This window comes from Eublepharis macularius, chromosome 7 (genome assembly GCF_028583425.1).
Source record: "Eublepharis macularius isolate TG4126 chromosome 7, MPM_Emac_v1.0, whole genome shotgun sequence".
In the NCBI taxonomy this organism is placed as follows: Eukaryota; Metazoa; Chordata; class Lepidosauria; order Squamata; family Eublepharidae; genus Eublepharis; species Eublepharis macularius.
In genome coordinates, this window is record NC_072796.1 from 108,769,793 (window position 1) to 108,792,163 (window position 22,371).

At 40.0% G+C, this 22,371-nt stretch overlaps 1 protein-coding gene across 1 annotated transcript; it reads left to right on the top strand.

The window, feature by feature from the left end:
* The first annotated feature begins 785 nt into the window (after positions 1-785).
* Positions 786-20,843, top strand: CIBAR1 (CBY1 interacting BAR domain containing 1). Its single transcript, XM_054985507.1, has 9 exons — positions 786-1,032; positions 5,855-6,089; positions 9,370-9,438; positions 11,174-11,275; positions 12,127-12,132; positions 13,956-14,060; positions 14,779-14,892; positions 17,273-17,392; positions 20,438-20,843. The coding sequence occupies exons 1-9, from the start codon at positions 1,001-1,003 to the stop codon at positions 20,534-20,536; spliced, it is 882 nt and encodes a 293-aa protein (XP_054841482.1). The 5' UTR covers positions 786-1,000; the 3' UTR covers positions 20,537-20,843.
* The last annotated feature ends 1,528 nt before the right edge of the window (positions 20,844-22,371 follow it).

The window sequence follows — 22,371 nt, forward strand, 5'->3', positions numbered from 1 at the left end:
ACATTAAGTTATAAATGATACATTTTAGTTGATAAATCCGTAAAATAAGTTCATATTTGACAGAAAAATTACATACATTTGTTTTTTCAAAATTTCCATCCCACCTCCCTTAATTTTCTAAAAATATCTCTAAGCACACTGGTGCCCAGCTTTGCTCTGCTGGCCCAGGCGACCTGCAGCTGGCAAGACAGAGTAGGGCAGCGCCGTTTCACCCTATCCCACCCAGTGTCATCTGTGGGAAGAAGCACGGGCACAACAGCACCCAGCTGTGCCATGCACCAGTCCAGGCAAGGCGCAGCCGTGATGCCTCTTTACCCTCCAGCCGGTTCTTCTGCTCTCCATCAGGTGCATGGGAGCATAGTGGTGAAAGGGTAACCCCCTCGAGAGCCCCTTGGGTCTCCTAGCTGCAGAAAATCTAAACCTGTCAGCGGCTACCAAGTGAAAGGCAGGGGAGGTAAAAACTTCCATTCTTTTAAAACTCTCTCTCTCTCTCTCTCTCTCTCTCTCTCTCTCTCTCTCTCTGTGTGTGTGTGTGTGTGTGTGTGTGTGTGTGTGTGAGAGAGAGAGAGAGAGAGAGAGAGAGAGAGAGAGAGAGATGTGCCGCCAAGTCGTCTCCGACCTATGGCGATCGTATTTTCTTAAGCCTGCAGGGTGTCAGAAACTACTACAAGTTTGCACGGGGCCGAAAGAATCACGCCAAAGCTACACTCCATGCAAATCACAAGCCGGAGCGCAACAGAGGTGAATATTCCCTCCTTCCCACTCGAGCCCCAGGCAGCTCCATTGTCCTGCGCGCAAAGGCGCGGCGCTGTGCCCCCTCACAACAGCACGAGGCGAACGGCGCGCGTGAGTGAAGGGGCGCCAACGCACAGGCCCCGCAGCCTCCCAGAGCCGGGAGAAGGCCGGGCGGGCGGCGCTCAGTTTCCATGGCAACTGGTTGGAAGCAGAACGCGCCCGCCTACTCTCGACCCCCGTCTTCGCCGTCGCGCCTGCCGCCGCCATGTTGATGCTAGGCCGCGGGCTGGACGCCAGGTAACCGGGGCCCGGGCGCCGCCTCGGGGCTTTCCCCTCCTTTACTCGCTACCGTTTCAGGCCCTAGCGGGCTACAGAGCCCCCGCTTTCAAGAAACCTAAGGAGGGAGGGCCCGCACCTGGGATGGGAGGGCTGGGATTGGGATGGGCGGGGGGGGGGCGCTCGCAGGACATATTTTGCCCCCGATGCATGTGCTGATAGAGAAGCGCTGGGAGGGAAGAAGGGGCTGAATGTCTGCCAAGCCTTCCCCGGAGCGCGACCTGGTCCCGTAGTTAGGCTCACGGGGAAGGGGGAGCGAAGCGCTCTGCGCCTGCTCTGGGACACCTTTGCCGAGCGCCATTTCCCAAGTTGGTTGATGGTGAAAACAAAATTCCGGGACAGAGTCCTGATGAGCCCCTGGCCAAATTAAAACTTGGAGGCAACAGAGAGCGGACCTCTCCCATTCTTTCTAAGAGATTCCAGACACGCACAGCGGTCGTAGTTATGCCTACTTCAAAAGAAGCAGGCCAAGGGTGGGAAGTTCTTGTCCTCCAGACTGCCCAACCTCATCCATTTCTGGTGGTTGGCTTTGGGATGAGGTGTGTTCACTCCCCTTACCTGGGAGCTCTCATATAAATATCTGCACACACATTTTAAGATAGGGCAGGACTAGAGTTGCGAACTCTAGGTTGGGGAGCGCCTGGAAATGGGGGGGGGAGGGCTGTACGCACCTCAAAATGAGTATACTGTCGAAGAGTCTCTCTACACCAGACATCTTAGATGGGACGCGCACACGTAGTTAAAAGACAGGACCAAAGGCTCTGTCAATTTCTCTCTACAGGAGGGTAGTTTAATAGACAGCCAGTGGAGATCACTCCTCAATGGGTTTGTTAATTTCATCTTTGCCTCTGGGAAGGTTCTGTCAATTTCATCACCTCCCCTTTGGGGAGGCGAAAATGAAATTAACAAACCCTCTGAGGAACCCTCTGGGGGCTCTGTCTTTTTAAACTACTCTCCTGTAGAGAGGTGAAATTGACAGAGCCTTAAGCTCTGTCTTTTTAAAAACTAAGCTTCCCTGCTAACATTGCTTCTCCCTACACTTGAGCAGCCCATGTAAGATGTCTGGTGTACAGTCCACCTTCCAAAGCAGCTATTTTCTCCAAAGGGACTGATCAATTGTAATTCTGGGAGCTCTCCAGGTCCCACATGGAAGCGGCAGCCCTAATGAACAGGATATTATCATGATTGTGAATTTTCAAACCATTATTTAACTATGTAATTAAAAGCTTGAAATGTGTATGTTGAATCTCAAGAATAAATAAAGGCAATTATTTGGAAGTTAATCCCATTGATTTCAGAACTACTGCTGTTCAAGATCAAAAATATAGAGGTTCCCTGCTGGATCATCAGACCAGTGGTCCCTCTAGTCCAGTGTCCTTTTCACAAAGTGGTGGCACTAGAGAGCCATCCAACAGGGTATAGAGTTCAAGCCCTTTCCCTCATGTCGTTTTCTAGCACTGGTATTCAGAATTTTGCTGTCTCTGGACGTGGAGCTCTTTAGTTCACTTAGCTGTTTAGGTTTTGGGTGCTGGGATGGAAAGGGAGTTTCTTTTGCTTGTGGCACTGCATTTATGCCAATCTGCAGACTTCCATATTGAAGGCACAGAGTAGCTGTGTGTGGTCATCTACATGTGGATTTCATATTGTTTGATAACACAGACACATTTTCTGTGTAGGAAAAGAATAACAAATTAAGTGGCAATGTCTGATTCCAGAGTTTGTTGCTTTTGTCTGTCCATGAATTTCTATGAGCCAAAAAGTTTGGACCAGAAGACAGAAAATTGCTTAGGTCAGGGAGACCTGATGGAAAATTCATCTTCTACCTTAGCCTCACCTCTCTAAATGGAATCTTGTAAGGACAAATCTAAACAAAATGTGTAAAGCACATTTCAAATGTAAAATGATCTACAATAATAATTTTTTAAAGTTAACCATTTGGGGAATTCTCTCCCTCACACCCACACCTTCTGGATACTATACAAAAACGCCAGTTCTTACCCCATTTCCCCTTCTTTTTTTCCCCTCAAGTGTCACTTACCTATCCTCAACATTCCTTGGTTCCTGGAGAGCAGTGAGTTTTTCTATATACCCAGGGAGTCCCTTGGTACAGTTGTGAGAGACTACTGAACTCTAGAGCTTTCTAATTACCCAGCCCTGATCCTGAACAGTCCTGGGCTGTAGCTCCATTGCTCTGTATTACTGGGTGCTAAAGTTTGATGCTAGGTGGACAAAGCTTATTTACATGATGAATAATCTGAGCAGTACAGTCAAGGGACATCATGAGGATCTCAGAATGCATCCCCCAATCTTATGTGTTCCAAAATATTTAAAACTGTTAGGGTCTCTGAGTATTAAAAAGCACAAGCTGTTAAAAAAAATTGCAAGCAATACCGTTTTTCCTGCTAACACACATCTGCTCTCTTTGGTCAGTGTCTCCTTTAAGTCAATGAGCACATTGTCCTGGTTAGACTAATTTGGAGGGGGATGCTTGGGGAGCAATACTAAGTAGGTCTACTCAGAAATAAGTCCCATTTTATTCAATGGGGCTTACTCCTAGAAAAATTGATGATTGCAGCCTTTGTTTCTTTTACCCAACAGCATTTTTCTGCATACCAGGGAATCTTCAAATATGTACAAATCCCTGTCTATTCTGAGGTTGGCCATAAATAATACTGCACTCACATGTAGTGGTATCTGGGAGCTTTGTTAAACTATATATAAGCAGTGTGGAAGTTATGGTGGTATCAGTCACCTGTCCTGTATTTAAAGCATGAAGTTCAGAATACAATTCAGAATCAAACTGGTTTATTGCTGTCTGTGCTTTTGTTGACAGCAACATTTTATAAGGTAAATCTGCAATGCCTTTGAGAGAGATTGATATGGGCATTCCGGTGACCAGAAAACATAAATTTGAATAGTTATGCCTCAATAGTTTCCATACTGCATATCTAATGTTAAGTCCTATTGAACTCCGACTTAAGCACGTAAGAATCCTGATGGATCAGACCATCTAGTCTGCTCCATTTAGTCCAGCATCCTGTTTCATATAGTGACCATCCAGTTACGCTGGAGGGCCAACAACAGGCATAGAGGCAATAGCCTTCCTGTAATGGGAACTGGTGTAGTGTAGTGGTTCAGTAACAGAGCTGTGATGTAGCTCTTCACTAGTTTGAATCTCACTTCTGCCATGAACTCACCTGATGGCCTTGGGGAAGTCACCCTCTAAGCTGCAGCTTAGAGTGGTATACAAATGAACTATTGTTGTATTGTCTCCTAGCGCTGGTATTCAGAGGTTTAATGTGGTATTCAGAGGTTTAATGTGTTTGAATATGGAGATTCAAACAAATTAAACAAATTAAATAGCACTAGTCTTAAAACTGATCATTGTGAACCCTATGACTCAGTACTCTCCACAAGGTTTACTTTTGAGTAAACATGTAATAATGTACAAATACTATGTAGTTAATGGAATCTGCCCGCACCAGATTGCTGCTTCCTCTGTCCTGTTGCAACTACTAAGAATGCCTAAGAGCACCTCTATCCATCGGTCAACCAGCATTGAAAATGTATAAGCTTCCCTGGCTCTGTTACTCTCCTTCAGTTGAGATTCCCTGAAATCCAGAATTGGTGAACATAAAGTGATGAAAACTTTTCTGTGACAAGCATTTAGCGACTTATCAAAATAGTGTTAGATTTTTCAGAGATTTTCATACTGAGCTATTTTTTTCTGTTCAATGGCATTTTCATAAGTGACATTAAGTATAAATATATATGAGCATATAGATATATATGACAGCCAGTGTGGTGTCGTGGCAAGAGCATGTTGGAAGTTGAGAGATCCAGGTTCAAATCCCACCCCCCACGCACAAACCATGGAAGTTTACCGAGTGACCGTAGGCTAATCATACACTCTGCCTGACCTACCTTAGAGCTGTTGTGAGGATAAAATGGAGGAGAGGGGGAGAAAGGCAGAGTATAAACGAAGTAAAAAAATAAATGTGTTGTAGTCTGTAATGCGTTGTTGAAGATGTTGATAGAACATAGAAGAGAAACGGTTTTCAAGATAGCCAAAGCAGAGCTAATGTGATAAGGATACATACCTGGACTTGGAATACACTGGCCTGGCTTAAATTCCTTCTTGGCATGAAGCTCAGTGAATGAGAACGGAGCTGTTTTTCAGCCTAACCTACCCTCAAAGGCTGGTTGTGAAGATTCCCATGGATTGGATGAAACTAGTTTTTCTGCTGGTGACCACCAAAATTGCTATGCTGGGGATCATGGGACCTCCATGGGCAATATGAAACAGGGCCTATAGTCAGGAGGGGACTTAAGTGAGACTGAGTGAAAATGATGGCTGCATACAACCTCATGAATTCCACATGGAGTTCCTTGGAGAAATTGAAACATAGACATTTAGTAAATAACAGCAAGTACTAGGTTGGAGCCTACAGATCTTTTCTGCTAACAGCAGAAGAGCCTCTTAATTCAAAGAAAGGTTCCTTTCGTGGGAGGAAAGCACCACAGGTAGGATATAAACCACTAATTTAGATTTCATTCATGAAAATTACCTTATTGTTGTTAGTTATGTTTTAATGCTACATAGTGTGTTGCCAACTCTGAGTTCTTGTGAGAATTTAAAACTACATCCACTGATTTTTTTCCTGGTTTCAGATGCACAAACAAGACCATAACATTTACAGTAGTGTTGTCAAAGTTGTTTACTCTGCAATTGGTGTCAGACTAGTCTAACTTTAGTCTAACATTACTGTCTTTCTGTCTCCAGGGACAATCAAACTAGACAAATGCGGGATGCTGTGTCAAATGTGGAAAAACATTTTGGAGAACTATGCCAAATATTTGCAGCATATGTACGAAAAACAGCCAGACTGCGAGACAAAGCAGATCTTCTAGTGAATGAGATACATGCTTATGCAGCAACAGAAACACCAAATTTAAAGCTTGGATTAAAAAATTTTGCAACTGAATTTTCCAAACTTCAAGATTATCGCCAGGCTGAGGTATAAAATTAAGCTCGTACACTGTTTTAAAATTAATATTTTAAAATACAGGTCATCTTTATTATTAGCACACTTAGTGTTAACCATTAAAGACTAAGAAAACCACCAAAATAAATGAGGTAGGCTTGGTAAAGCATAAGGTTTACTTCTGAGTAAATGCAATGTACAAACAGTATGTAGTGTACGGGGTGGGGGGAATCATCTCTCAATCTCACTCAGCCTCTGTATCCCTTCAGATAGCCATCTGCGCTATAAGCATTTGTTCCACCCAACTGATAAGCAGGCATTTATACCCCGCATTTGATGGTCTTCTGCTATTGAGGAGACAGCAATCAAGCGGCTTGATTCTGAAGAATTCCAGTAAGGAGAGGAAACCTCATCTTGAGTAATCTAAAGAACAATTTTATTACTCCTCTATACTCTTTATTCAGTATCTTTGAACCTTTTATGTTAAGTCATACTCAGATACTCAAAGACTCAGTAGTTGGTTCGACAGTGAGTTCAAATTCCTAAAGATGATGATTCCTAGCAAACACTGCGAATTTAAAAGGAACAATACACTGGTGTTTTAAGGGAACTGCCTTAAAAGCCAATACAGGAACACATTAAACAGGAAAAAAGAGAGGAATTGCATGGGGCTGCCTAATTTCTGTAATAAACAAAGATTTCAGCATTTTTTTGGTCATGACCTCTAGAAATTTGGATAGACCATCCCCCTCGTTCTGTATCTTTGCCTCAGAATGTGTATTATTGAAATATTTTCCTCTGAAACTACACTATATGACTTGACCCCTCCTGTTGGCCTCCCCTTCTGTCCCACTATAATTTAGCTTGTATAATTAAGCGTTTACGTTCATGGAAAGCTCCAGGCTTGGCTTTAATACCCAACAATTTATTTAAGGCTAACCCAGCATGATGGGCTGAGATTTTAGCCCGTTTTTTCTGAGATTAACCTTTCAGGATAGAGTCCCTCAATTTGGAAACATTCTATTATTGTTTCAGTCTTTAAGGCTTTGTGTCAGATCCAGCAAACTACCACCCTATTAGTCTTCTCTTATCAATGGCAAAGCTGTATACCTCCTCCTATCTATACCTCAAATTAGAGGAATGGATAACCTCAATATCCTTGGGTAGGGACAAATTGGCTTCAGGAAGGGCTTTGTACCTCAAGATCATTGTATGATCTTAGCCCATTTAGTTGAAAAACATACCTCCCCACCTAGAGGTAGACTCTATGTTGCATTTATTGATCTTAAGAGAGCTTTTGACACTATAACCAAGAATAGACTGTGGGGAAAACTGGATCGCACTTCAATTGATAAAAGATTGCTCTGGCTAATGAAAAATCTACTTCTCTTGTGTGGTTCAAGTTGCTGTGGAGAAAAGGGAGAACTTACGGATTGTTTTCACCTTAATGAGTGAAGCAAGGCTGCCTCTTAGCACCTCTCAGTTTGTATCTGAATTACCTTGCAACTGCCCTTTCTTCAGCAGAATTCCACCCTCTGTGTTTGTCCTCAAAGGCACTAACTCTTCTCTATGCAGATGACGCTATCCTTATGTCCCACATGCAGGTTGGACTGAGAAGACTCCTAAGTTGCTTTTCAAATTACTATAAACATGAAGAACTTAATATCAACTATTCAAAATCAAAGATCAAAATCTAAAGCCAAGAAAATTACTTCCTCGGTTTGGAGAATTGACGGTGTCCAATTAGAACAAGTCTCCAAATTCCCATACTTGGGTATGGTCTTCAATCCCTATCCTTAACTGGCAATCCCATCTTAAATTTGCAGTAAATAAAATCAAATCTTTTGTGTCAGCGATTGAATGCTTCTTCTTCTCTAAGGGAAGAAAATATATCCCAGAGAGCCTGCATGTATACAATATGAAAATCATTCCACAGCTCCTCTATGGAGCTTTAGTATGGATTCTGAAGTAAATGGGAACCTAGCTCACTCATTTTGTCATTTTCTGCAACGTATTACAGGAACCCCAAAATGTATAGCTGCGATAGCTTTAAGATTGGAATTGGACCAGGGCTCTATCGAAGCCAAAGCATGGCTCCATGCATTCAAACAGACTAAAGGTTTTTCTTTCCACAAAGAAGGGCAGTCTGCTTTATGAGCTAAATCAAGATCAACTCTACTCCTGTTAGGTGCAAGAAATAGACAAGAAACTGTTTAGTCCTGGTTTAACAAAGGATGATATACTGAGACTTGGGAAAAATGAATCTTTACTATCAAGAAATGCATAAAAGACCTAGATTACTTTAGCTCAGTTATAGAAGCTCAGAGAGTATGTTACACCCAGTTCTTTGGCATCCTTCCACCTCCAACCATTTTAGCCTACATCAAATACCTAACAGTTCCTCATTACTATAGATCATTCATGCTCGCATGCCTGAATGCTGTCCCCTCAGCAATCCTATATGGGAGATACTGTAATTTGCCTTCTACAGATAGCCTCTGCCAATGTGATTTGGAAAAGGTTAACTCCTTGTCCCATATGATATTGGAATGTCCTCATAATTTTTATCATAAATTATGGATTGCCCCTATTTTAACCAAATTATCTTCTACAGTATTAAAAGATAAAATATTTCTCTATCTGTTGGCAGATAGAGATCCAAGGACTATGCTGGCTGTGGCCAAGTATCTCTCCACCATGTTTTCCTTAAAGAAATAAGTCTCCTTTGCTGCTCAAGATCATTGGATCAAAGGAGCTTAACACACACCTAGTCTAGGCCAAAGGAGGGAATCGGTCACTTCTTTCTTTGAGACACCTATTGTCATGATTTCACATCAGTTCAGTCTCCATGCCCTTTCCTTTTTCTGTATCCTACACCCATCTTCTACCCCTCCCTATTTCTTGCCAGAAAATCTAGTCTTTGAAAACATCTCATGTAATTTTAATCAATATGATTGGTCAAAGTTTGAGTTTTTTAGCTGATGGAGGACAATTTTAACTGGTGGGGCTAAGAGTTAATGGCAAACTTGAGGCTATTTGATCTCAATGTATTAAATATTTCCTTCTGACAATAAGTAGTTTTGTTGGCTTTATACTTCACACTACTGAAAGTAGTCCTCAATGACTATTTTAAGGCAAGTAAAATTCCAGATTTAATTTGTATAATACTGAGCTTACAAACTGGATAGTCTTGCTGTTCAAAATGAGGTGACACTCTTTTTTGTATTTTTGAACTGCATTTGGGTCTGTGGGACACAGTTTAAAATTTGTAGCCAAAATATACTATTGAGATTATTCTTCCTTTTCTCTATAGGTGGAAAGACTGGAAGCCAAAGTGGTTGAACCCCTGAAATGTTATGGGACCATTGTAAAACTTAAGAGAGTAAGTGGAGGATTTTGTTTTGCATTCTTAAGGTATTTCATTTTCCAGAAGAGAAGCAAGAGTAACTGATTTTCATATATAAGTAGTGTTTCAATAATAAATTTTTACTGTTTTCAGATAATTCATTTTGCACACATTAATGTGGAGTTACCATTATCCGATTCAGAGTATTTTGATTCCATTGACCATTATCCTTTTTGGATTGGCTGGCAGAGAATTGGAGACACCGAATTCTGCTTTTGTCTGGCAAACTAGCATCAGAAGGCAGAGCTGGGAGATTACTGCTTAAGCCCATGACATTTTTAAAATCCATAATATAGCCCACCAGGGACTGAGTCAGGACAAAGGTTGCACTTTAAGGAGCAGATTCACAACTTGAGGATGCTCTGATTTTTTGGTCTGCATGTATAGACATAGATCATCTCTGCAGCATGCACTATTTTTAATCAGTTCTGGCTGGTGTAGCAGTTACAGCCCTTGCTTTGGCCACAGCTACTCAAGCTCTGATCATATTCAAGTTAAATTTCTGTAACGTGCTTTACATGACCGCCTTTGAAAATGATTCAAGAGCTTCAGTTGGTGTAACATGTAGCATGATTGCTCACCAGCTCTGCCTAGAAGGAACCTATCTTGCCAGTCTTAAAGCAACTGCACTGGCTACTGTTCACTTCCAGGCTTAGCACACCTCTGATTATTACTCTTAAAACCCTAAATGGCTTGTAACTACATTAAAGGACCATCTAGTCCTGTAGGTACTTGCCTGACAGTTGAGGTCTTCTCCCAAGACCCAGGTTCTTCCTTTTTAACACAAGAAACAGGATTTTCTCAGCGGTGGTACTCGTTATGGAATGCGTAGCTGTTTACCAGGTGAGTGAAAACTCTTGTCAGTTTTGAGAGTAAGGTAACATTTATTTTAGGTTCCATCCCTATTGGTGGTCTTTGTTACTCTTCCCTTCTTTATTGGCAGGATTTTAAAATAATCTGTTATTATGTAACCTTCCTAATTTATCTATGCACCATCTTAAAATAGTAATTTTACTGCTGTTTTCAACAGCCTTGAAAATTTCAAATGTTTTAATGTTTTATTTGTGATGGTTATTTTACTTTTCATTGCAAGTTCTTTTAACTCCTTGTAAGTGTCCCTGAGAATCTATAAAATACTGTTCTTTGGTTTATGAAATCAAGAACAATAGTAACCTTGGAAATTCTGAAACACAGCTGGCTTCTTAACTCATGGCAAACTTCTTTTTTGAAAGTTAAAAATGCTGTTGTTCCCATGGAGGCTACAGTTGTGCTTAAATAATAAACAGGTTTTTATTTTACTTTGAAAAACTATTCAGTTTGGTTGGAATTATTAGCTGAAATTCTGCGATAAACTGTACAAATTTCAAAACTATGGGTTTCTTTTTTTTTTCTCAGTGAGTTAAATATATTACTTGGCCTTTAATCTACATCTAATCTATTTAGAAACTGCAGTTTTACATCTTAGGTAGTCAGAGTTGAGATTAAAATCTAAATTAACTTTACCTACTAGCATTTCTTAAAATTGAATGAAATTTTTTTCCTGATTTATAAACTTACCTTGATCATATCTTAGCACATGCCCCAAATATTGTAGAAAAATGAATGCTATGAAGTTTTGTAAAAGTGATTTGGCTTGATAACTTATTAGAGTACTTAAAAGAGCAGGAAACCATGTTTCCATTTCTGAAACCATCTATAAATATAATTACAGGAGGATCTCAAAGCCACTTTAACAGCAAAGAATCGAGAAGCAAAACAGTTATCTCAGCTGGAAAGGACCCGTCAACGTAATCCATCAGATCGGCACATTATTGTATCCTTCTTGTAATCTTGTACATAAGAGAGTGAATAGAAATTCTATTTAAGATTTTTGCAAAATGGTTGAGGAGGAAGTACTACATCTCTATGATGCAGTTTCTGCCAGTTATCTCCCTAAAATTTCAGTTGATTGGCAACTGCATTAGCAAATCAGAATGACTCAAAGTGTTTTCTAGTAATAAAATGTGGTTCTTGGAAGGAACAGATTTATTTTGCTGTTTAAATTTATTAAAAAAAATAAACCCAGTAATTCTTATGAATCCATAGGACAGAGACTTGGATCCAGTAATGAATAAATAGAACTATGAACAGACTCAGTGCAGTTCCACTTGTGCAAGATCTTGTACAACACCTACTCCTTTCCTCCCTATATATTATTGTGCCCAGAAATTGGTTATGCAAGATCTTGTGCAGGCAGGCAGACATTCAAGTGAGGATACAGTGTTTGACTTAAAGCAAGCAGTTTTCACAGTTCTTTTCCTCCATTTTTACTTATGCAAGAACTCTAATGCAAACAGAAATTTTGCACTGGATCCAATCCAGAGTGATACAGAGAACCTGCTGGGTTGGATCCAGCCCACTCCTCTGCTGCTGAAAAAGGAGCGAGAAGGGCCATTTTGACCACCAAAAGCAGTATGCAGGGGATCCTGAGCCCTGACTGGACAAACGCTTTGTGGGATGGGGACTGTTGTAGAGAGGGGTATTAGGTAACATTGAGTGAAAAAGCTGCCTATGTCCTCTTATGCGCTGAGTTGCATGAGAGAGAATATGTATGTCAAATATCCCAATATATTTTAGTATTTTCTGTTACTCAAAAACTATGTTTTCCTTCATTGTCAACATCAGTCACAGGTTGGTTTTTTTATCTGAGATGAAAATACAATTTAATGATTTTTGCTTAATTTAGATTTTACATTGCACATGGTAAAATACTGGCCAGAAACTGAGATGCCACTGATAGTTTACATATTATAATCCACTGGTGTAGTACAGTGAACAGACACAAGATGTCATCAGCTGCAATCTTATTCAGCAAATCATGTACTTTTCTCCTGACATGAAGTTTGAAAAAGATGGAATCAAAGTAGCTTTTTAAATTATTGTGTTTAACATATTAACATTTGTGGTTAGTTGTTTTGGGAGCCAGAGGAATTAGCCGTGTTAGTCTGTAGTTGCAAAATAGTAAACTAGAGTCCAGTAACTAGAGACCTTTAAGACTAACCAACTTTATTGTAGCATAAGCTTTCAAGAACCACAGTTCTCGTCAGATGCTACTGGACTCTTTACTATTTGGGGAGCCAGTTTGTAGTAGTAGTCAAGAGCAGCAGGTCTCTAATCTGGAGAACCAGGTTTGATTCCACTCTTCCTCTTGAAACCAGCTGCATGACCTCGAGTCAGTTACAGCTTCTCGGAGCTCTCTCAGCCCCACTCACCTCACAGGGTGATTGTTGTGAGGATAATAGCACACTTTATAAGCTGCTCAATAGGCATTAAGTTGTCCTGAAATGCAGTATAAACTGAATGCTGCCGTTATAATTGTTGTTGCTGTGCTTTGAAAACGCTCATATTATACAAAGAAAATTTTTAATTTATTGTTTTAGAAATGCACTCTTGAGAGACTCACTTCCTTTCTAGTATAGAAATAGGTGTATTGAAGTTCTTAGGCGCACAAAAGAAATAGCATTGAAAGGTTATTCCTTTATTTTACCTGTAAGAACCAGCATGCATGTTGTAGCAGTCTCTGGTTTAGACTGCTCCAATCTTTTAATTTGCTTTTTCTCTTCATCTCTTTTCAAAATGTCTCATTTTAAATTTTCTCTCCATTCACCATAATTGAATTTATCATCTCTGCATTGTCTCTTAAGTTATTTCTTGTTTTGAACATCAGCCTCTATCTCCTAGTCCCAAACCTGACACCCTAATTACATTTCTTTCAGCATTCCTGGTCTTTCTGCTACTTGATACACCTCTGGTGGCAGCCACTCTTTCTCCATTCCAGTCTCCTTTTATGCTTCTTCTTGACCAGCCTAAATTCCTATCAACCACCCTACCCCTGCCACACTCAACAGCTTTCCAGGACTGCCAAAATTTCAGGTGCTCTGAATTGTCTGCTGCTACTTGCTTGCTTACCTACTTGCTTACCTTTCCCAATTTTGCTACTTGTTTTATGAACCCCCAGATAAATCCATTTTCAAATTTAAGATCACTTGACACAAATAGTCATTCTTTAACATGTTCAGAGTGGTCTAAGGTAAATTTTTCCCCTTACTATTTACATATGGTATAATGGTTCTATGTTGGAATTTAAGTATATGGATCTAAGAAATGTCAGTTTTTTAAAATTAATATGGAATACACATGCATGATTTTTCTTGTGTGTGTCCTATAAAGCTGTTTAGCCACTATGTAGGAGCCTTGTCATTTGTATACACATCATCTTCCAAACCATTCTGCTAAATATGCAGTTTATAATTATCTCTAAGTAGCAATAACAGGTTGTTGTTGTTATGTGTTTCAAAGCTTGGAAATGCAGATGTTAAAAATAGAAGCTTTCCTTCAGGAGCCTACAACTGTACTCACATGCATTTCCAGGGCAGCCTAATTAACAGGTTCTAAGCTGTAGAGTAAACTAAAACTTTATCTTGCACAATAATTATTTGTATTGTTATTTGAAGGCTGAAAGTGAATTACAAAGAGCTTCACTGGATGCTACTAGAACAAGTCGACAGCTGGAGGAAACTATTGACAACTTTGAAAAACAAAAAATAAAAGACATAAAGGTGACTTCAGAATTGTAATGTAAACTAATAATCTTGCAAGGGCTTGGGAAATGAGCATTGATCTTTTTTTTTTTTACATTTCCCCCAGTTTACATACATTTGTAGGTAAAACAAAACAAGTCAATTTATACGGAATTTCTAAAGTAGAAAAATAGCGGAGGGGGGAATAGAATTGGGGAATTCTAGAATTTTAGGACACAAAACAAACCCATCCACAGCAAGGCTCTGCAGCCTTTGCCAAGTAAACATCAAATAACTCAGCGTTGCCTGCTACCAAGCACAGAATATTATAATAATTAGAATATGAACATGACGTATTAAAATCCATTGATATAAATTGTTCAGCGGGGGTGGGTGGGTGTGCATTTTTTCAAAGCCCACCAAATTTGCAGAGGAACTAGTCCTTCCTGGCCACTAGACTCTCCAAGCTTTAGAAAGATTGGGCCCAAGGGACCAATTCTGTGGGCCCCTGAACAAGCTGCCATTAATGTGGCATTAATGCATCTGGAATCCCAATTTTATCTGGAATTCTCTAATTTGATTTCAGTATACCCAGATAAAAGCCAATTTAGCCATCATCCAGGTATGTATTTGGCATACCAATACCAAATTGTACACCCCCTAGTGACAATCTCTGTTATTTATTATCTGGCTTTGTATCACAGGAAGAGAAGTTGGCATACAAGAATATAACTCTTTTATTTTAATTTGGTTTTAGAACATATTTTCAGAATTTATAGGAATTGAGATGTTATTCCATGGGAAAGCCTTAGAGATTTACACAGCAGCCTATCAAGCTATACAAAATATTGATGAGAATGAAGATTTAGAGGTAAGAGCCCAGATGAATCTCCTACACAGAGCTGCATTTTAATAGAAGAAAAAAATGTATCAATAGCCCAAATGTGGATACATCTACACAATTACACATAACATTAATTCAGAATGGGCTTTTTTCTGATGTAAATCTAGTTTACCCTGTTGGCATAAAATTAACTGAAAATGTAGCCTGACAGTGGCTTAGATCCAAACCCCTGTCCTTCCCCTGTTGCCAGAACAGAGCCAGGAGTTTACAGAGGGAAGGGGGGACACATTCCCCCTTCCCACTGTAAGATGTGCTGCATCCTACACCATTCAAAAAGACCCTCCCCCAACATTCAGGAGCAGGTTTGGGGGGGAGGGGCACAGGACCTGCAGTGGGAATAGAATGATAATCTTTACAGGGCTTACTCTGTTTGGGATGTCTGGATCCTGTGGGTGACTAATTCTGGGACATCAGATATGGCATAAGCCAAAAACAAACTGAATATTAAAGACCAATAGCTGCATCATTCCTTCTAGAGATTTTAAGGCATGTATGTGGTACCTGCGTTGGCTTTAGGGGGAAAAACCAAACACAAGTATGATGTAGATCAAAAGACTCAAATCTTCAAACTACTTATTGTGTCACGTTCCATTTAGCTTAGTTCAATATCGTAGCACTGTTGATTTATATTTTAAACAGAATGACTGTCATGGGTCAAATACTGATTTGTACTTGTGATCTTTTTGTTTCAGACATGTAGTAGAATCTAGGAATATCATTTTTGTTTAGATCTTTTCTGTGGAGAGCTGTACAGAACTAGCATGGTTTGAAAATGATTGCCCAAAAAGTAGAAACATCTTTGAAAAGTATGTTTTTAGAACTACCTTGAAAGGCAAAACTTGGTGCTTAATGCAAGCAAGCTTAGTGTACTCAGGGACTGGATCCAACAATATTATATATTAGAAACATGAGTGCAGCTGGAACTTCATGAATTGCTTAAAGATCATTAAACAAGTTCAAGTAATAAATGGCTTGTCTCTTTTGCAGTGGAAACTAGATGCTATGGCTTTACTTGGCTACACTTTTATATTAAAATATATGGGCTCCTGGTTTCAGTGTTCATACTATAAATTGCAGTGGTGTGCTTCTCAGTGAAGCTAGTCCCCATTGGAAAGCAGAGATTTGCCAGCCAGGCTGCTTCTATATTGGTGCTGGAGGTGGGGGGGACTTGTTTCATAAGTAAGTCAAATTTATATCTAAGAGCATAAATTATTATAGTTAGGAAAGAGGGGACGTGACTTTCCTTGCTGCGAACTCCCTAGACCAAGGTTTCCCTGGAAAGCACCCTGGTAATCAGTTGCCACCATTCAGATACCTCCTGAGAACATCCATCTTGACCTGCTGAGAAGCTAACCCTTCCAGCTCAGTCCTAGCAAAATAACAACCATGGTGAAACCCTGGAAAATACTTTATAGCAAATCATGTAGTGCCCAAGTGGTCTAGCAACTAGGGAAGAGATTCAGAGACAGATCCCAAAAAGTTTATTGTGCTAAGGAAGCCAAAAATGTCTTTATAGAAAGGTTTATTATAGTAAAAAGAGGAAATGGTGGGTGAATTCAAAAAGGGTAGAAGAAAAAAATACAAAACACAGGGAAGAGCATACAATCACACAGCACTCAGACTCTTAAATAAAAACGATGTTGAGCTAACTCAGCTAAGTACACTTTACTTAGGTTGTAGCATGTAGAGTTCCTTGCAATAGCAAGATTGTGAAGGAGTCCTTAACCCCTTGTCCACTGATCTTGGGGTCTCCAGATGTTAAGCTATTCCAAAGTGAATATCTGACGAAAGTTGTTCTGACACTCAGCTCATACCCTGGAAATCTAGTTGGTCTTTAAGGTGCCAGTGGACCTGAATCTTGTTCTTCTACTAGACCAACAGGGCTACCCACCTGAAACATTCCAATTATGTCGTAGAGGAGTACAAATCTAGTAATTCAAAGTGCAGCTTTCAAAGTGTGTTCCTCAGAATCTTCCTAGGGATTGTTGTTCCTGCCCAGGACCCAGTTCTTTAGGCACTATATTTTATTTTTGTGCTCCTCAGTAAGACCAGTAAAGATGGACAAACTTCCTTTAAGAGAACTTTGTATTCCATTACCCATAATTGCCTATACTGGGTGACTGTAGGAGAATGTATCCAAGATCATGTTTATGAAAATCCACCAGGTCTGTCCAGTGTCCCATGAGATGAGTGTATGCTCTGGAGCCTACTGCTGAATCCTTTGCAACATGAGGTTCCAAGGTAGACAAACATGAGCTCTTTCAGGAACAGAGTTATTGAGGAAGAAAGTTTGAAAGCTCTTATCTAAAGTATCTAGAATATGAAAATCATTTTTTTTGCTGAACAGGTTTTTCGGAGTTCTCTCTATCCTCCAGAACATCAGTCTCGTCTGGACATAGTACGTGCAAATTCAAAGTCTCCTCTCCAGAGAACAGGTTCATCAAAAAATTGCCCTGGAATAGTTCAGGTACAGTAGAAATACTGAATTACTTTATCCCAAAGATTTCAAGATAAAACACTGGACTGGTCACAAAGGTAATAATCTGCCAGCCTAATGGCACTTACTGATCCCTTCTTCCCAATGTGCCCTCACATGTAGCTCAGTGAGCTACACCAAGGGTCGGGGGGAGAGAGATTGGGGGAAATCTCATTCTGCAGTCTTCCGCCCACAAATAGTACTTTGGATCAAAACTCAACAATTTAAAGCAAAAATTTATAAAATGTTAGTCATGTTCAGATTTGGTAGAGGTTACCTCTTCCATTTGTGAAAGTATTTTATGTTCTTGTATTATGGGAGTACAGCAATTCTTTCATGATCAATTTCTATTGTTTATGTTTCTATCACAACACTAGGACAGAACCTGTAGTCTTTGAATCTTAGCACACACTTTAAAACTTCCTGTTCTCCCTAGTGCCATCTGATAATTCAGTTGTCTTTCCTATTCAGTAGAGGTGGGCACAAACAGGGGAAAAAATGAACCGTGTGGTTTGTGGGTCGTCCTGTTTCACGAACCAAACCATGAACTTTCATGAACTTGTCCCAGTTCGCAAACCGGTCCATGGGGTTTAAATACCACTTTCTGTGCTGCTGCGAAGCGGCAAGGAAAGGGGCAGTTCACCCCCCCACCAGCTTGGATCAGCTGCTTGTCGGGGAGATCCCCAACAAGCAGCTGATTGGGGGTGATGGTTAAATGCCCCTTTCTGTGCTGCTTCGCAGCAGCAGGGAAAAGGGCATTTCACCCTCCACTGTCTTGGATCAGCTGCTTGTCGGGAACATCCCTGACAAGCAGCTGATGGGGGATGAAATGCCCCTTTCTGTGCTGCTTCGCAGCAGCAGGGAAAAGGACATTCCCCCCAGCTGGATCAGCTGCTTGTTGGGGAGATCCCCGACAAGCAGCTGTTTGTGGAAGTTCATGGAAAATGGGCTTCCACGAACCGCTGGTTTGTGAAGCACAAACCAATTCAGTTCCCCTGTACTTATCTAGAAGACAAAGCCTGTCTAGAAGACAAATCCTCCACTTTAGAAAAATATTGTGCTACCTATCCAGGAATCTGCTCAAGGCAGGTTATCTTCAGAGCTCGAGAATATTTTCTTTATGGAGCAAGGAAATTTTTCATCCACAAGACTATAAAAAATATGGGAAGCTTTGTGTCACTTGAAATGGAACCCTCACACTACACCTGGGTTTGGGAATTTTATTAAACCTGCAGTTAGCAAGAACCACTGGGGTGGATCTAGTATAACTGTCAGGGAGGAAGAATGGATGGTTGCTATATTCCCCCCACCCCACGGCAGTCCTTTGCCATGCTAGGAAACTTAATTACTGAAGTCAGAGAACCCATGTAGACTTAACGTCATAGCAGAGGATTTTAATCTGGATCATCCTAGTCCAGCTAATCTAATCAGTACTTCAGACTGGCTTGTTTGTTATGAATTCAGCTAATAACATTTCAGAAACAAAACATGATGGGTTAAGTTTTCATCTAGCACTGATTTTAGCTGAGTACACTTTAAAAATGCACTTTATTCAGGATATGCATTGTGCTTCATGAAACAGATATAGTAGATAAGTTTACATTGCTGTTTGAAGGAAAATGCTGAAGGAAAGCTTACAGAAGTTACACAGTAAGTTTGACCTATAGCCTAAATTAACAGCACAACCTATTTGCAGTCAAGAGACTTAAAAAGGTGTATTAAAGACACATTGTCAGAAACAAATGTCAGTTGCTGGATCACTCTTTTTGCTTACATTGTTTTAGTGCAAAAGAGGATGAGGATAACTAGACATGAGAAGGCCTGTGGGGACAGGAGGACAGGAAAATGTGGGGGGAATCTTTTTCTGAGATTTTTTTTCTATTTTTCCAACAGAAAAGTTGTACAGTGTGGGGGACCACTAACAAACGCCTATGAAATGGTTTCTCTTCTAGAATAAAATGCTTCTTAAAGGAAGGTTTTTCCCTACTCAAAATACATAGCATGAAAAAGTGGAGGACATTTTCCATCTTTCCAATGGAAAAATGGGTGCATTTGGGGAAGCAATGAAAGAAATTATACTACAGACATGTATCGTCAGTAATTTTGATTTAAATGTAAATAATTTGGCAAGTGTAACTCTGCTGACTTACCATACTAGTTTTGATATCAAAATATAAAGGTTGCCCATGTTCCATATAAGCCATCTTTTCCACACTGACTTCTGCAGTATAATTCACTCTTGTACTGTTCACACTGCCACTTGAGTGGACTAAGTGACTGTCATTCAAACTGTAAAAGCAGCTTTCCTTATTTTCTTGTAAAAGGACAGTCATTCTATTCTACCTTCAAACCACTTGCATTTTCTTTATCAATTATCAGGAACAAGAACAAAATTAATACTAAACTCATAGCTGAAATGAAACTACCAGAGTTCAGTTATTCACTATGTAATGCTAGAAACACATCTAGTAGCAAAAATGCCAGCACAAACATACCTTATCTGCCAACAGTTTTTATTTCTGTTCTTGAAGAAATTATTCAAAAAATAAAGTAGTAGAGAGATTTTCAGAACAGGCTCTAACATAACTTCTTGACTGAATGGAAACCATTAATAGACTTTTTGCATGAAATGGATAACAAGGATTTATTGACATCTGGATTTATGGATTAAGAAACAGGAAGAATAGAAAAAAGAGGGGGTTTGTGACTAATTTAGAGTAAGGAGGACTCTAGAAATGATATATACTTGTTGCGGAGAAAATTGGAACTCAACTTGTAGTGTAATTTAGGGGGGGTGTTTTTTTCCCTTTTCCTCTTAATTTTATAGATGTATGTATTGTTAGTGTGTCATGTTTAGAATTGTGTTTTTTCTTATTCTCTATGTTTATTGTTTATTATGTATAGAAACTATAGTGTATAGTTTCTAGTTTAAATAAAGAAAATTCAAACAGTAGAACAGGCTCTAACATAATGACTACACTCTGTCTTGTTTCCTCCAAGACTGTTACAAAATAAATCTGATTATATTCTGTGCAGATTTCCAGGGATCAGTTAAAAAAAGAAGACGAGGAAGAGGAAGATGATGAGGAAGAGGAGGAAGAGGAGGACTTAGAAGCCACAAAGGATGAGAGATAGCTTTGGAGACTAAAAGACCTTTTTTCAAATTTGTTGATGCTTGATATTAAGACTATTAAAATTATCATAAAAATAAGAAACCTGTTTAACTTTGGGGTTTAATATAATCTCCTCTAAACAAGCAGAATGGGACAAGTTCTCTAGTTGTCTCAATTGTACAAGACCATGGACTCTAATAACAAGCTACATCTTCACTTATATATCATGGAAGCTGTTTTTACAGCTGGTGAAAATATTCGTGCACAACATTCTGTAACAGTGTTTCTCAACCTTTCATATCATGCATCCTAGAAGTAACTATCAAAGAAACTGAGTTCCACTGTGACAGAAACAAAAGTTCCACTTTTCCCAAGAAGGATATATATGGTTACAGGGATTCTGTTATTACATGTAGCATGCCAAAAGATCACAGATGAACCATCTGTGGCAGATAAGATTTACAGGAGACAGCACATCGCACCTACAGGGAGATATGGGGATTAAAGGAGAGATAATTCTTAGTAATTTATGAAATCCTTGTGTTGAACCTAGACTACTGCTGCATGAAACACTATTCCACCAGTGTGGAAGCAAGGAAGAAGTACCACAAATTGTTCCCAACTTCTAATTCTCCAATATGTCCTATGCCTCCAATCCAAACCCTTATCTTAGCTGCATCCACATCAACCAGATATGCTCTAAGGATTTTTTCCTGAATTCAGTTTCAGTATTTCACATTGATGTGCCTTCAGCAATGTTATTTTACATGTAGTACAGATGAACAGATGTACTACATGTAGAAGAGCCCCATTGTGCAGAGTGGTAAGCTGCAGTACTGCAGCCCAAGCTCTGCTCACAACCTGAGTTTGATCCCGGCGGAAGCTGGGTTCAGGTAGCCAGCTCAAGGTTGACTCGGTCTTCCATCCTTCCAAGGTCGGTAAAGTGAGTACCCAGTTTCCTGGGGGTAAAGTGTAGATGACTGGGGAAGGCAATGGCAAGCCACCCAGTAAAAAGTCTGCCAAGAAAACGTTGTGATGCAATGTCCCCCCATGGGTCAGTAATGACTCAGTGCTTGCACAGGGACTACCTTTACAGATGTAGTACATGTAGTGGACGCATCACTGAAGACTGTTGAGATGTGGGAATATTGTACTTTCGTTGCCATTTCTTCTCGTATCAAAATGTATACATGATAATGTCAGTATTATAAAGACCATTCTTTCTACCTGAGTTTCTTTTAATTTTTACAAATGCCCTTTTTAGAGGAAATTGAAACCACCAAGATAAGATAAAAAGTAAGGACTATTGATAGAGACTTGACATACAGCCATTTTATACTGATTCACAACACAGAGAATATGCAAACACAGCAATGCTTATCCTCTACCTGGCCACACTTTCCCTTCACCCTACATGGTGCAAAGATGTGATAAGCCAACATAATACAGGGAGCATTGGAATTAAGAGGAAGGTGATCCTGTATGCACAGAAGGCAAAGTTTTTCCATGATCCTCTCTATTCTAGCATCTTTTCCACCTCCTGGAAAGATCATTCCTGTGGTTGCAGGACCTGTGCGGAGAAATGGGTTGATACACTGCAATGAGGAGGGGTAAGGAGTTCAAATTAACCCTCCCCTTTCTTCTGACAACAGAGCTTTATTTGCAGAAGACACAGAAGGAGAGATGTCAACCTTTTCACTGTCGTCCTTGTACTGCTGTGACACACATCCTGCAACCCTAGGAATTATCTTTCCAGCAGTAAGAGGAAAATCCGTGGTCGGTTCATGCAAGGCTGGGTAAAAGCCACTGACAGTTTTGAAATTTTTCACAGGCCTACTTCTACATGACTACAGCATA